The 16,810-nt window shown below is 38.8% G+C and overlaps 1 protein-coding gene across 4 annotated transcripts in view; it reads left to right on the forward strand.

Annotated features, from left to right (window-relative positions):
* The first annotated feature begins 9 nt into the window (after window positions 1-9).
* The window catches only part of CAMSAP2 (calmodulin regulated spectrin associated protein family member 2), a 77,871-nt gene continuing 61,070 nt past the window's right edge, over window positions 10-16,810 (forward strand). For 3 of the 4 annotated variants that reach the window (XM_071565273.1, XM_071565274.1, XM_071565275.1), the window contains exons 1-2: window positions 10-779; window positions 10,635-10,894. In XM_071565273.1, coding sequence (XP_071421374.1) covers window positions 641-779; window positions 10,635-10,894 — 399 coding nt within the window. In that variant the 5' untranslated portion in view covers window positions 10-640. The remainder of the gene's footprint in view (window positions 780-10,634; window positions 10,895-16,810) is intronic. The other variant, XM_071565276.1, reaches the window with a different exon arrangement.

Raw genomic sequence — 16,810 nt, forward strand, 5'->3', positions numbered from 1 at the left:
GTGGCACTGGCACATGCGCAGCCCGCTCCGCCCGTCCAGTGCGGCAGCCGCGGGTGGGGAACCGCAGCGGCAACGCCGAGCGGGAGCGGGGCCGGGGGGAGCCGGGGCCGCCGGGCAGCGCCGGGGGAGCCCGCACTGCTCCCGGCCCGCACAGCCGCCGCTGGCGCGGCGCGGAGCGGAGCGGGGCTGCGCGACGTTTTTGGGGCCGGTCCCCGGCGTTTTGACATCCCGGCGCCGGGAAGGGCCGCGTCCCGGCCTGCGGCGGCTGCGGGGGCCCTGCCGGCGGCTCCCGGCCCGGACCGGGGGGCTGGCGGCCGCCCGGGGTTCCCAGCCCTGGCCGCGGGCTCTCCCCAGGGAACGCGGGGCCGGGGCCGCCGGGGGCATTTTTTCGGAGGCGAAGGGACGGCGGCGTGAGTGAATTGAGACAAAGAGCGAGGAGGAGGAGGAGGAAGGAGAGGACACTCGGGCTCGGCTACATTCCTGTGCAGAGAAAGGCGGGAGGCGGCGTTAGCCCTTTACGGACAGCTGGGTCCGGCGCTGCCCTCGCTGTGCCGGCGCGTTCACAGCCCGCTCTCCGGCCGCGGGAGGAGGAGGAGGAACAACCATGTAAGTTCCGAATTGCCGGGGGTCCTGTGAGAAGATGGGGGATGCCGCAGACGCCAAGGAGATGAGGAAGACTTTCATTGTTCCTGCTATCAAACCCTTTGACCATTATGATTTCTCCCGAGCGAAAATCGCCTGTAATCTGGCCTGGCTGGTGGCCAAAGCCTTTGGGACAGGTAGGTGGCGTCTCCTTCTTCCCTTTCTTTGATGCTGGTTCTTGTTTGGTTGCTTCGCTACTGAGGACGTGCGAGCCCTTCCCTAAGGAGCTGGGAAGGTGGGGGCAGGAGATGTGTGAGAAGTGGGTTCGGTCTGTTCCCATATCTTTAAGATCCCTTACATCTTGTCGGGGGTTTTTTTGTTTTCTTTTTTTTTCTTTAATTACCCTTAGTCTTTTGGAGTAGTCCCCCTATTTCCTTTAGCGAGTGGTTTTGTGTATTGGCGCTAATACAATTTCATTTGAGGAATCGAACTCTGTAAATGGTATTCTATTTATTTCCTGGGTCACGCTTCTAGAATGCAAAAAACCCCCAGCAATCTACGTTTGTCTGTCGTCTTGGAATTTTTCCTGGTATTATTTAGGTGCTGAATTGGAGGCTCGCACTGGAAATGGATGCGTGCTGTCAGCTTTGACATGTGTGACAGTAGCCTATGGCCATTTGAGTGCTTAAGCAAAAAGAATGGTTTCAGGAAAAAGAGCATTTAGTGCCAGGTTTTGGCCTGCACAATACAGAAGGCTGTCCTTGTCTGTGAGTGTAAATGGAATTGATTGTAATGCCTCCAAAAGGCATCGGTGCTCTGTCTTTGAAAACCTGGGCCTTGAGGAATACCAGACCTATTATTCTGTGCCTGAAATACTGTTGGGCCCTGGGGAATACCAGACTTGCAGAGGTCTTCTGAGGGAAGCATTTTGAAAATTCACCGAGCTGCTGCTTTTTTTGTTTGTTTTGGTATAGCTGTATTATATTAATCACTTAATTTTCTGCGGGTTAAAAAATATTGGGCTTTTTTGAAAGGTGAATTAGATATTAACAGTCTATTTTTATTCCTGGTTTTTGTAGAATAGCAGGAAAAGGTTTTTTCTTCTGTAATTTTGCACCTTTTACATTTAGGGCCAGGGCTTTGTTATCTATTTGGACAGGGTTAAAGGCATACCTTTGATGCCTCTGGAACTGATGATACTTGATGTGATGCTTCCAAAAGGGCACTTTTAAAGTACTTGAATCTAGTAAAATTTCAATAAGTGTGGTAGCTACTGAAATAAAGTGCATATTCATCACTTTAGAAAGAAAAAAAAGATCGAAATACTATTTCCATGTAAAGATTTGTCAATAAACTCTGCTTACTTTTCTTTGGGAAATCTGGGCAATATACTTTTTCATATGGCTCTACTAGCTATGCACACATGACAGGTAAAATAGTGGTGGAAATTCTTTGAAGTACTTAATTCAGCATTTTCTGAAATCATTATATTTTCAGGTAGCTTAGTTCAATAGGTTCTACTCATGGGATTCTGGGTGTACAATACTTGTGCAATTTTATAACCCAACATTCTAAACAGAAAACCTTTTTGTATTGGAGTTTGACAGATTCTCAGCCTGTGGTTGAAAGGTCTTGGTTTGTACTTCTTGAGTTTCTATTGGATGTGTAAAGCCACTTGCAGGGTACTTTTCTGCCACTTTCTGTGAAAAGAGTTATCCAAAACAAATTCCTTTAGTCTTTCTCTTCATTACTGGAGTTGTTCTGAGATGCACAAATGAAATATATTTAGAGGAGGGAATTGCTCCATCTGCTTTCTAAATACTGCAGTAATATAATAGTAGGAAGAGAGGCAAACATACACAATTGTAGTGTTTCTGCTCTCAGATCTTCCACTAGGTTAATATAACTAGTAACCTCAAAGAAGAGTTTGTGGCTGAAGTAGGGAAAAACAGTGCACAGGATTTGCATGTCTGCAGTACAAACACTTCCTTTATACTTGGAGTGAAAAAGAACTGACCTTCACCTTTTCCAAGAAGGAAGGAAGTTTGGGGTTGTTAAATTATTTTAGTTCTTGTGAGTAGATCAGTCTTCTATTACCATATACGTTTGTAAAAAAGAAATACAAAATTGATTAGTGTGCTTATAGATTCCCCATTTTATTTCTTTTTTTAATCCTTGAATTGTTGCGGTTTCTAAATTCGGCAGTGGAAGGGAAGAGGTTTTTCCCTACCCTCTCTGAAACAAAGTAATGCTGTTCTTTTTTATTAATGAAAAGCATAAGTTGTTACAATCATGTGTCCGTGGAAGAAATTTTATGTATCAAATGGCCCTATCTTTCAGGGCACATCTTTCACATACATATTTTAAAAGCATATTTTAATACAATCAGAATTGTGGCTACAGCTTTGTGTTGTGAAGAGAATTTGCTCTTGAAAAAAGACTTTGAAATAGGTACTGTTTATTAACATTTAGTATTTACTTTCAGTGTTTGATTGATACCTATGAACAAAAACTGAGAGACAAATTGTCCTTGGTGAAGCTCCAAGTACAGATTTTGGCTCACAACACAGGCAGGTCAAAGTAAGTTGTCTTATTAGTGAGATGTCCTAAGAGGTTAAGTACAATAACAGTCATGTTGAAGGCATCTCACATGAAGGATTTTTTAAAGAAATGCCACATGAAGACAGAATTCATATTTAAGTGTTGAGGGAATGTAAGATTTTGTGCCTTGATGTTTTGCTGGGAGACAGTATAACAGTGTTAGGACATGTCAGATTGAATGTTTTGTAATAACCAAATTGTTTAAGTGACACGACTTGCAGTAACTGTAAGGGGGGGAAATTCACAAAAAGTGTGAAGTATGAAAGGGGGAAGGTTTGACCTTGGAAATTAAACCTGCAAACACTTAATTTTAGCCTTAACTCCCCAAGCTGGCAGTGAACCATTTCAGTATAGAAAAACTGGTTGAGCTGTATAGACACTCCATCCTTCGACTTAAAAGAATAACAGCACCTATTTTTCAACAGTAAGTTGAAAAAGGCCTGGATGTTGTGGTACTCTATGTCCTCTTCATTTCTAAAACAACAGAAATGGATTTAATTATTTTGAAATGTGAAGTTTTTGCCTTCTCACTCTAACATAGTTGTAGAAAATTTGCCTGGAAAATTTGTTGTCCATGTGCCACCCTACAGACAGGCTGAGCTAAATATACATCATTCCTGACAGATGTTTGTTTAGCCTGTTTTTTGAAAATCTCTAATTATAGACAATCCACAGTATGTCTGCTAGTCAATTTGAACCTTACTTATCTCTAAATGTTTGAAGAGAATCTTGATGTCTTTTATTACACTGTTAACCCATTGACCTCTTCCTAGTGTGTGTGGGAATGGGGGGCACCTCACCTGTTTATAACACCTTCCACATAATAAAAGCAGTGTTTCCTCTCTGTTCTGCTGTTTAGACAAAACAGACTTTGGGTTTGGGGGTTTTTTTGCTCTCTGTGTTTTGGTGTTCGTTTTTGGCGGGATTGTTTTTTTTTTCTTTTTTCATGTGTTTTTTCTGTGGTTGGTTTGTGTGAGTTCTGTACTTAAGTTTAAATCTAATGGTCCAGCTAAACCATGGGTAGTATAAGGTAAATTTGAAAAAATTACTTCATCTTTCCAACCTATAATACTCTCATTTATTCACTAAAATATGATGTTTGTCATTTTTTCATCAGCCTAGAATTGACTCATCCAGTCTGTGATTCACTGTAGCTCTGTATCTTTCTCTGCAGAACTCCTGCCTACTCAGTTGTTCCCATCTTGTAATTGTACTGTTGTAGGTTCCTGCTTTGCAGCTCTACTTACATAACTACACCCTATTTTCAAACCACTTCTTCCACTTATCAGAATTATCTTGAATTATAATTTTGTCCTCCAAAGTGCTTTCAATCCTTTTGTAGCTTGAAATCACTTCTCTAGAACCTTGTCTAGTGTGAAGGAAGATATGAATTCTTGAACAAGTTCTTCCCATTTGTTAGGGGACTTCTGAGTACTTTTGGAAAATAGTTTTTCAGACAGATTTTCATCCAATTTTTAGTTACTAAGTTAAGATTATCTCTATGTATGATTCTCAGAAAATTATGGGAAAAATTTTAAAGTTAAGCTAAATCTGTTGCCGTTCTATCCATTCAACATATTAACATGCTACAATAATAAGTTTCACTGGTTAGCACGAGTTTTGATGGGGTTTTTTTGACCAGAATAAGCTAAAAACTAAATAAAAGCTGCAAAAGTCTGAGTGCTTCTCCTAAACATTTGTTATGTTTTCTGCAGTCTAAATAGAATAATCCATCTACCTTTCAACATTAAATTTATCCTTTATAGGTGTTTGAAGCAATAGATTACAAATTGCATCATCTGGAACTAAATGTTACTCAAGAAACTTAAAAATAGCTCTCTCTTGATGATTAATATTTTCAGAATTCATATGTGGCTACTTACTGCTGTTTGCACATGCTGCCAGTAGAACCATGAAGGGAGGAAATGAACGTGGTGTATCTGTCAGAAACAAGCTGTAGCTGCTAAATCCTACATCAGTTACTTTGGGTGTTGCAGGCCAGAATACATTTTAACCTTTTTCTAGCAGACCTGATTTCTTTACTTTTATTCTTTGTGGCAGCAAGCAAGACCTTGTAGAAGAGTTTGGAGTACAAAAGAAAATGTTTGAGATTCTTGTGAGAAATTTTTATTAGATTCCATCATCTCTCTAAAATAGTTGCTGACAAACTAATACTTCAGTCAGTCCTACTAAAATCACTTGACTAGACTAATAATCTACTGGGATTTACTATTTAAAGAGTTATTGTATCACTCATTTCTGTAGAACACACTTGAAACTGTTAATAGTTTGACTGTCAATCGCCTTTTTAAAGTAAATACTTAAAATGGTGTGACCTTCTGGATCTGTTAGACTTAGGAGTCATCTGAAGTTGTAGCCTGTGCGTGTACAAACGTGCAGAAGGTGATTGGTTAAGTTCACAGTTGCAGGACTCGTAGTACACAAAGTGCCTCTGTTGGAGTAGACAGTTTTGAATCTGTCCTTTTAATGACTTCGTGCCATTGAGCCTATTTTGAGCCTTTTTGCCTTTACAGCTGAGCCTATTTGCAGAATGTGATAGATCTGACCAAGAGACTGTAGCCAGTGCTCACTGATGTCAGGTGACAAGATGAAATACATTTCCTCTACCTGGTTTGTATTTCTTGACCATCATTGCAGTTCCTACTGCAGACATATTTTAATGCCCTTCCCTTCTCCCCATGATTGAGGGTAATCTGTTGGGTTACTTTAGTGACTCTGTGTCACCAGGGTACTACCTGGGTGAGATAGGATTATAATTAAACAATTATCTTTACATTTCTCATAACTTGCATCTCCCAAAAATAAGTTCTGAAGGGATTTATGTTAATAAGAATTGATCCCATTATTACCAGGGTTAATTCTAAGTCATTCTTTTGTTTATTAGAACCTGAATCAATGGGCAGGTTTTAGTAAGGTAGATGCCAGTCTTCCCATTTAAATAAGAAATGCAGGTACCAGACACATTCTGTAGGTTTGGTGAGGAGTCCTTCCTGTTGTGCCAGCAAAGACAGAATATTGGATGGGATAGACAGGTAGTGTGACCCAGTAGAGCATTTTTGACATGATTCTCAGCTTTCAAAAAAACAACTGAAATCTGACTAGGCTATGAGGGTAGAGCATGTCCCTGTTTTGGGTCTTTGGTTTGTTGTTGTTTGGCTTTTGTTGGGTTTTTTTTGTTTTGTTTTGTTTTTAATGAGGAATCCCTTCTAAGTGCAGAATGGCTCTCAAAGCAGTGGACAGTGGTCTATTTTTGTATCATCTAGAGACAGGAGGCTGGAGTCTGTTTATTGATAGTACTTCTGTGATGGTAAGTCTAAGAATCTCTCAGGTTCAGCTTAGTGAGGTGGGCAAAGTTAAGAATGGTTTTACTGAAATTGAGTCTGCCATAATATAGAGACTGACTTTTTAGATACTTGTCCCTAGGCAAGAGTACACCCACTGCCTGCTAGCCAAGAACTATGTAAGTAGCAGACTGATTCAACAAACCAAAAAGTAGAGTCTTCCAAGGAGTAATTCATGTTTATCTGAGCAGAGAGTTTTGTTTATACAACAACTGTTAAAGGTGAATTCAGGAGTGGTATTCAAGAATTATTTTTAGATTATTCTTTCCTTTTAAAACAGTCTGTTTCAATGAAAAATTAAGTTGTATTTCTATTTCATAGTGGGAAGTGTTCTTGCAATCTGTGGTCCTGTTCTACAGTTCTAGGGGGGGAAAAATAGGGTGATCATCTTGTTTGGTCTCCCTATCCAAGAAAATCAGTTAGGGGAAGTTTCTCAGGTCTTTGTCCACAGTTTTGAAAGTCCCTGTGGGTGGTAGTTTCACAGCTGGGTCCCCAGACAACCTGTGCCTGTGCTCTGGTGGTCTCTCTCTGAAGAACTTTCTCCTTGGGTTACTCATGACCGCTGCGTTTTTAGCACTTCACTGCAAAGTCCAAGGCTGTGTCTTCAAAACCTGCCTGTTGGGTGCTGGCAGAGTGCAGGTCGATCCTCCACTGCCTTTCCCACAGTACACCCAGTTCCCCTGGTCTCTCATGTATTTCACATGTCTGACTCCATTTCAACTCCCTGATATAATTACCATTGATTTCAAGGTCGGGTGGTACTTTATGGCAGTATGTGCAACTAGGTATTTATTTTAAACCTGGCAATTTACCTCAGAGTTTGATCTTGAAAGCCTCCTCTGGTCAGCTGGGCAAAGGAAAGGGAATGGTAAAATGCACATATTGAGGATTAGCGTTAAGATTTTTCTCTCTCTAACAGAGCCGGTTTAAACAATCTCCAGTCCTGCCAGAATTGGTTTTGACCCTGCTGATTGTTCTGTTAATCTGCTGAGAACTGGATGTAGCCTTGAAATTCCCTTCCACGGGACTTCAGAGGCAGCATGTGCCAATTCTGGAGGGACCTTGTACTTAGCAATGGAAGAGTTTTCTCTGTTACCTATCTGATGTGCTTTTTTTTTCCCCCTAAAAATCTCTACTGTGAGAACACAGTTTGACTCTGCTATCAGGAGCTGTTCTGATATCAGTTTGATACAAGTTATGAAGTGGGGCACAGTGCCTCTGTTTTTATCTGTTTGGAGGGAACTCTCTTTTGTAAAGGCTTCTGACCTTGTTGCAGCAGAGATTCCTTGTTTGTGAACTTTCACATGTGTCTGTACATTCAGAATTTGTCTGTAGCCAGTTTCTCTTCCTAGCCTTTTCTTTCTGTATTCTATTTTTCTGATACATTTCTTTTCCAGTATTTTTTTTATGAACACCAGTGAAGTCAAAGAAATGGCATACATCTCATTTTGTCTTTTTCTGTGTTTTTCAGGAGCAGGAATAGCTTTTACAAATACTTCTACTTGCATTTGCTAGCACTAATGTTGATTTTTTTTAAAGAGTATTGGGTCGTAATTACTAAATCCCAGTAGTGGATATAATTTTTTCATAATAAATGCATTTGTTGCATCTTAATCTTGTCCCTTTAGGATCTGTTTTGGTAATACAGAAGATGAAAATCAGAGGTGATGGGTTTGTTATTTCCTGTCTTGAAATTTCTTTTCTGGCTCAAATTTTCAGACTTGAAATCTGTCTTTGTCTTCAGTGAATCTGAATCCCAGAGTATGTGACTTCTGTTTGTGTATAACTAACTACTCCTGCCTCAAGAACTACTTTTTTCATATGGGAATGAGGCTCTTTTAGGTCTTCTAAGAAATTACAAACTACTTTCTCTCTTCCCATCTAACTTCTCACCGGCTTCAAAAAGGGGTTGTGTGGTTTTTGGTTTGGGTTTCTGTTTGTTTTGGTTGGGGTTTTTCAATGTGTTTTTTTCTTTTTTTCCAAAAACAAGACCTGTTGCCTGTGAATTGTGAGATATTTTTAAAAAACATTTTCTAATACTCTCTAGCTTGAGGAAATAGCATAAAGATGCTTTCAAAGTTGACTTTTGGAATTGTAGGGGATAAAGTCCAGATAATCAGGACTGTGCTTCTGATACCGAGGTGGAGATGGAGCATGAGGGACTTCAGAAAAAATAAGCTTTGTATTTAAATAGACAACATGTGGACAAACGGGGAAAAGAAAGAAGGTCGGATAGAACTGAGAGATGAAAACAATCCCTGTGGAAGCCAATACTCAGCAGCTCAGATCCCCAAGCAGAAGTGCTTTCTGTAGGACTGGATGACTCTGGGTCCCATAGAGTCAGTAAGTGAGGTTGGGAAGTGGAAGAGAAGTTTGCAGTTTCATCTCCTGACACTGGTAGATATTTTTGTTAGCAGTTTTATTATTGTCTTGTAAAAATGTAATGTTGTTAGATTTGTGTTTTAAAGGGCAGAGTAGTTGTGCTGACAGTATATTTTGATCCGCATTCTAAGGCAGAGCTGTCGGTTTTTCTGCCAAATTTAGTCTCGTGGTTTAAGCAAATTATAAACTATACCTCTCTTTTGCTTGATACTCTGAATTGGCAAAGGAAGCCAATAGCTTCCTTTGCCAAAAGGAAAGGTAGCAATAGCCTACCTTTTTCACACCATCCTTATGACATTCAAAGTGTTTGTTAACAATTCTTTCACTTTTTGCACTTTATAACATGTACCTTTCACAACTGGAAGGCAGCTGGCACTTTCCAAACCCCATAATGGAAGCCTGTGAACTGCAATAGAATATGTATGAGGAAGATGATAATCTGTCATTATCTTGTGATGGCATGTTCTGTTTTCTTTTGCACTCCACCCTGACTGGGCTGTTTACTCCAGCCTCTGCTTCAACCCTTGTCTGTTTAGCCATTTATCCAGTTGAAGGCAAAGGAGATGGGAACTTAGAGTTGCATCACTGCTTTCCTGCACAATTATTCTTTCTTCTACCAATTAAATAGGCTTTTTCCATTTGGACTCAGGGAAAGAATCACATGCTCTTTATCCCGTAAGTGTTGTTGGCTTAACTAATTTCACAACAGAGAGTGAAATTCTTACGGGAGGAAAATGGAGCATCTTGCAGAGTGTGTGCCTGAAAATATGAAGGTTATTTTCCACTTGACTTGTGATTTAATTTCATTTGATCTAGTCATATTCAATTCATTTATAATTCTTGCTTTTGTGGTAGACAGTTATGAATTTAGTCTGCCTATATTTTATGTACAGTATATGAAAAACCTGTTAGATTGTCTTGGAATGCTAATTTTGGAGTTAAAATCTCAGCATAAACTTGACAGAATCTTGCATATCTTTCTCTGTGTGGTAAACCAGCTCATCGAAAAAGCAGAAAAGCCACAATTTCAAGAGCAGTCAGTAACACAACTAGACAAATAAGAATTCAGTACTCTGACAGAAGGAAATGGATAATATTTTTTCCTCTTTTTCCATCTTTTAATTTCAGTAAAACATCCGTGTATTTATGCTTAACTGATGGATTGTCAGAATTCCGTGATGCGTGGCCTTTGACATATATAGTGTAGTAATCAATTTACCTTGCATATATGCAGCTTAGAAGGCTGATTTTTCTCCTGAATTATTCTGTTCTGAAACACAGTGTTTCAGTTCCATTTTGTTATTATAACAGAGACCAGGGTGTGTGTTTAAATGGTTGTTGTTCTGCCTTTGTGTGTCTGACCTATATAATGTTATACCAAAGGAAATGAGAATGTTTGGGCATGTGTTTGGAGAAGACAAGAAATTTTAAGGTAATGATGCTGCAAACCACAGGCTGACCTTCTGTTACATCTTTTGCAGTGTGATGCTCTTTGAATTTTTCTTAAATTGCTATTTATATTTCAAATGTTAATTTTGTGTGGAATTTTTCATACTATTTTATATTATGATAACTGCTGAAACTCTGGCCTTTCCTTAACTATGCTTTCTTTAACGTAATTTGGAGTTCAGACATATTAAAAAAGAAAAATCCCCTAATACTACATCTGTCCTTTCTGATACTGACTAGGGTTTTTTTTCTTTGTAGAAAATGTTCCAGAAGAACTACGGGAACCATTTTACACAGACCAGTATGACCAGGAGCACATCAAACCACCTGTTGTGAACTTGCTGCTGTCTGCCGAGCTCTACTGTCGTGCTGGGAGCCTTATTCTCAAGAGTGATGCTGCAAAACCACTTCTAGGTCATGATGCTGTTATACAAGCCCTGGCACAAAAAGGCCTTTATGTCACTGACCAAGAAAAATTGGTGACTGAACGAGATCTTCACAAAAAACCAATTCAGATGGTGAGTGTTCAAAGCTTGTGTGTTACATTTCTTCTCCTCTCCTGTGAACTCCCAATACCTACATACCTTTTAACACGCATCATTATGTTGAATATGGTTCTCAAGAGTTAAACGTGGCTCATTACTGGGAAGTTTATGATTGTTTTGGTTTAGATTTTTAGCTCCTCAGTTGTCAGTGGGAATGTATTTCTTTTGTATTAATGCTGGAATACACCTACCATCATACTTTTAAAATATAGTAATGTGACCACTTTAAGTCAATGTACAACACACAACAATGGTATTTTTTCAGGGAGACTTTTAATAATATGTCTTTGCTTTATGCAACTGCTAATTAAAACATTAATTCAACTGATGAATGGTTCCATTATTAAGCTCCTAAGTAATTCCTTTCTTGTTTGGAGCTGAGTTACAAAAAATTATCTGTAAAAAGGATGTCTACGTATGTTTTTACGCAATGGCAGCTGAATAGAATAAGTTAGAATAGGACGCTACTATATTTAAAATGACATATATACAATTTTCACCTTTTTATTTTTTAGTATTTTAGATAGAGAATAAATTATGTAAACTTCAAGTGTTTATGGTCAGTGAGCTGTAGCTGCTGCTACAGGGAAGGTGGAAATTAACATAGCTATGGTTTTATCATCAGGTTATTGGCAGCTTGTGTTTACTAACATGTGAAAAGACAAACAAGTAGTTGGCAGAATGTAACTAGAGAGGCTCTCATGTTTGATCAGTTGGTATCAAGTGATAAGTTGCAGAAGCTTATCAGGTGCCTTATACAGTGATATGAAAACTGTTAATTAGTAATTAATTATTTATTCCATACAGCATTGCCAAGAAGTATTAGGCTTCTTAGTTTGCACAAATGTTTTTTAAGAAGTGGTGGTAGTCAGTTACTGTGATGTAAAAACTAAATTCTTTACCTCCACTTTATTTTATTTAATTTTTAAATTTTTATATGCAAATTCTTTCTTGGTCATAGAATGCTTGAAGTCTGAAGATACAAATATTTCAACAATAGTAACAAGACTAGTCAAGACACTTTTTCCTTATGATTAAACTGTGATTGGTGAATGCAGATAACTTGAAATTTTGTCAGTCTCTTTTTTTGATCTTAATCTCCCTTTTAGAAAGGTGAGCTCAGCAAAGAACAAATAGCATTTTTGTAAAAGAAGTGGTGGATGGCAAAGAAGCCATACTGAGACATGTTCTTAACAGTTGGGCTCAATGACCTTAAAGGTCTTTTCCAATCTAAACAATTCTAAGTGATTCTAATGTTCACAGAAGTTAAAGCATTAAGAAACAAACTTCCTGACTGTTTATGTTTTATAGAACTTAATTTTGTTCTTGTCTCTGAGGGAAGATAAGGTTACTGACTTGCGTTTATGGTTTTCCCATTTAATTATTTTCATTTGATCCCTGTCTAGAGTAGTTGTAAGAGTCATCTCTTCCCAGAGCTGTCAGTCAAAAAAAAAATGTGTCAGTATTATCTAGTTTGGTTTGCTGATCTTTGATTTAGTAATGTTGCTAAAAATGCATTTCAATAGCCATTTTTGATTTCTCCTGTGCTTGGGTGGCTGTTTGTGCCTTTCTTTCCTGTGTTGTTTAGGTAGAGTCCAAAAAGTAGTTATTCAAACGTTGTCGTAACAGTTGATGTCCCTGGATTCCTGCTCTGCCTGGGGCACTGTTCCTGCTCTGAGACCAGCAGTGGATGAGTTGCTGGTGCTGGTGAGGTGGTTTCTGTATTATGAATGTCAGCTGGGCTGTGGCAATGAGAGGGAACACAACTGCCTTGGGCAGAAGTGCAGCCATGTCCAAAACAAACTGCTACCAAAGAAATGGCTGTGAAATTGTAGTCTCAAAACTGATATTCTGAGCCCAGGAGTTTTACTTTGTTGCACCATGGTCATATTCCTGTGCAAGTTTGTGTCAGCAACACTGTTTTTAATTGAAAGCCTCAACCTTTTTCCTTAATACGCAATTAGTAAAGTTGGCAGAGAACTTCAAATCTGGCAGTTGCGGTGTTGACAGTCCTTTCCCCTGATGCCTTTCACTACGTTTTCCTACTGTGCCATATGTCACAATTTCTACAAGTCTTGCAAAGTTAAATGTATATCCTGTTTTAGAGCATGGAATAATTTTTCTTTTGCAATTATGTTGAACAGAAAGTTTTCATATATAATTAACTCATATGTTCCTCTAGTAGACCAGATTGTGTTAAACCCGTGTTCAATGTTATTTTGAGTAATTTAACAGAAAATACAACAGTCTTTACTAGCCTGTGTTCCCCATGAATAGGGGAAAGATATTGGAGTTTGTTAGGGAGTGTTTCTGGTTATCTGCTCAGACATACAGCATTTCCCTAGCTGAAAAGGGATGAGTTATACTGTTGAACTGTGGAAAAGAGATTGGAGTATGGAATGGTTTCATTTTGCATATGTATTATAATGTGTGTAGCTTTGGTCAAGAGACTTGTAATTCCTTGTACTGGGTATTTGTGCAGTGATGTCTGTGGGGATTAACTGTTGATTTACTGCACATATGACTGTGTACTAATTAACTGTTAATTTGCTGCACATATGACTGTGTACTAAAGCAGCATATCAAATTTTGGTCTTTTTCTTGGAAGCACCTTGCATAGTAAAGTCTCCCTTGGAAAAGCCTAGGCAATGGATGTGCGTCTTTGCACTGGGGTCAGGATAGATGGCAGTTTCCTTGTCAGTCATGACTGAGTTGGCTGCATTAGTATCTAATTTGAGAGGCTGCAAATTGTGTTTGTGTGTGTTTCTGTGTGTGTATACATGGATAGGGGTACGTATATTTCAAAATCAGTTTCCCCTGGTAGAATGTGTTTAGGAAAGAGGCTCTTACACAGTGGATACATCCTGGCAGAAGCAAAAGCTTCTGTTCAAGCCTCCCTGTGTAAGGGTAGGGCAGTCCCGTGGAGTCCAATTTCTCTACCTTTGGTTTGTTCACTTCTCCTATTTGCTTTCTGGCAAAACCAAAATACAGGTTATTCAGTGGTACCTTTATTTCTGTTCTTGTGTACAACTTAATTCTATGTTAGTTTTTGTTAACTCTTTGTGTTTGAAAGGATCATCCTGTTGTCTTTTGTTTTGGGTAGGGGAGCAAAGGAGCCAAGTACTATGTTACTGCTCTTCTGGTTGAAATTTGTATGGGCTTGGCTCTGCTATGCTGGGCTGCAAACAGTGCAGAAATAGCCTAGAGCTTGGAATTGAAGATGTTTAACCAAGAACCAGAGTATTTTTCTCCTGGCAATTATACTTTAGTACAAAAGGAACTATCTGGTGTTTAAAAAGTTTATAGAAGCAAAGTGACAAAGATTATTATTTTAGTTAGCAAGTTCCAATTTCATTTAAAAAATCTGTCTTAAGCAGGCACATCCATATGGAAATGTGAGATTTTTGACAAATTATAGAAATCAGAAAGATTTCAGCATGGTTCTGATAATGATGCAATCATTCTGTTTTGATGCTTCCAGCTATAATATACATAGATCACTGTTCAAGTCAATCAATATGGAAAAACAAAGATAAGATTGTCTTTTTTGAGTTTTGTATTTATTTCATAACCCACTCTGAATTAAACTTTCAAATGTCAGGTAAAGGAAGGCAATTTGGATTTTTTTTAATATTTTTTCTCATATAGGTATTGTATCTATTTGTTTTAAAAACATATATATCAGTTCTTATAGAATGAGTCAAAAGAGACTTTTAGACAAGTTTCTGCATTATGACAAGAATTTTATATCAACTGAATAATGTATTTTCCAAGCCAAATCATTTTACAAGGATTCTGATATTTAATCAGGCTGATAATTTGGTATTCATATGGTCTCTTTCAATTTGCCTCAAGTGGAGGGAAGAATAAACAGATTCAGAGAGGAATTAAAAAATTCTTTCCTTCCCTCAAATCCCTGCAATGCACTTATGTCATATGGGGAAAGGAATAAAGAGTCAACATCTTAGTTCTTTTCTGCCTCATACTCTGCAGGGAAACTGAAGTTGCATAATTACCCCAGCATGGACTTGTGTTCTGCCCTGTCTCTGCCCTGTGGCAGGGCCAAAACTAATTCCATTTCTAGCTTGAGGAGTAATAATGGGAAATCTTGAATACCTGTTTAAAACAGTGTTGTGTTAGAGGGTGTACAGATACAGTAATGTTACAGACTTCTGCCAAATTTGCACCAGAATACTCTATTTTCCTATGCTTCTTGTTGTATATTGATAGAATATTTTCAGCTGACTACAAAAAAAGTTAATAACTTGCAAGGCATTTTAAGGTGTTTAGCACTTAAATAAAATCTAGTGACTTGAAGAAAGTTAATGAATACCCTGTATATAAATACCATTGCAGGAAAATATGCCATACAAATATTTCTTTGTATTATATTTTCAGTATGGGAAAGTATAAAAACCATGCTAAGCATAATGTATCCAAAAAGCATAACTTTTGTTAAAAATTGAACTCTCAGTTTGGAAAAATACTGTTGCAAAAAAAAAAAAAATCAGCTGAGCAGCTACTTTAAGCTTACACCCATGTGTAATTATTTTTGTGAACTACTATCATTAATCAGGTAACACTGAAATCCTCCATATGGTTCTACAATTTTCAGCCAAGATGGGAAGGGAATGAGAGGCTCCTGCAAAACCCCAGCAATAAGTCCATAATAGCTGGTAGGATTAAAAATTGCTACCTCCCTAATTCTGAGACACAATTTGTGTGTATGGAGTTCTAATATAAAGAGTAGTATGCTGTCATCCAAATTGTTTATCCATTTAGCTGCAAATTACCTTCTTCCTTGAGGATGTCTGCTGTGAGGAAGTCTGGCAGTAATTTCTCTGTAGAGTTTGTGAATCTGAGCTATAACTGAGGTGTAATTAGGTGTGCCTGTATTAGCTGTTTAGTAGTGACCAGAGCACACATCTGAGGCAAATCTCTGTGTCTCCCAGTTACTGCACTGGTGGTTTGCCATGTGGAGGCATTGCAGGGAGCACAAACAGTGTCTTTCAGCAGGTAAACTGGAGGATTGTTCTAGAATCACCACTACGATCGCCCACTTGCCATGGGGTACTCATTTCACAGGACTAGAGTAGAGCTGACTGAAGTGAATCCCCTGAGAAGGGAGCAGAGGTGAGTCCAGGGACCTTTGTACCACTTTTGCTTTTCTGTTGGGCAGTACTAATTGCTGGGTTCATCACAGCCAGCGAAACTTCTGTGGCAGGCAGGGCATTAATAGGTCTGGTTGTGTGTGTATCCAAGCCAGGATCTGGATCTCTTGCTGGATAACAGACAATAAGTGGTGAACTCATTCTGCAGCCCAGACCTGTGGGCTCTGTGGCAAACTCTCTGCATTCATTAGAACTGACAGTGCCTTTCATCAGCGCTGTGTCCCTCCCTGTGGAGGGACTGCAGCAGCTCACCCTGTTCCTTGCAGCTACATGCTGTAGCCTCTGCTCCTTCATGCTGCAGGATTCCTTTAACCCTGAGAAGCAACACAACATGTACTGAGCACTTTATAGAACAAAGATGTGCCTTCTGCCCTGAAGAATTTTTTTTTCTGGTTTTAGGCATGATGCAACAAGTTTCCATTCCATGTTATTGTAAATTACTTGTTAGATGAGGACACATAAAAATTTGCAGTTGAGCCTGTAGATACCATAATTTGTTAGTTAAAACACCCGATTCTAATAGTAACTGCCTTGTGATATTTGAGCATCTTTGATAGTAGTGTGTTTCACAGAAGATTAAAATAATAAGCAAATATAGTGGTGAAACAGAACCTGAGTTTAGTCTAGTGAGTCTGATGTGCCATGTTGAACCAGTCTGCTGTGGTTTTTGGCTGGGATAATGCAATCTTTAGTTGTTCCATATTTTTTGCTCAATTTC

Source organism: Pithys albifrons, chromosome 10 (assembly GCF_047495875.1).
Source record: "Pithys albifrons albifrons isolate INPA30051 chromosome 10, PitAlb_v1, whole genome shotgun sequence".
Classification (NCBI taxonomy): Eukaryota; Metazoa; Chordata; class Aves; order Passeriformes; family Thamnophilidae; genus Pithys; species Pithys albifrons.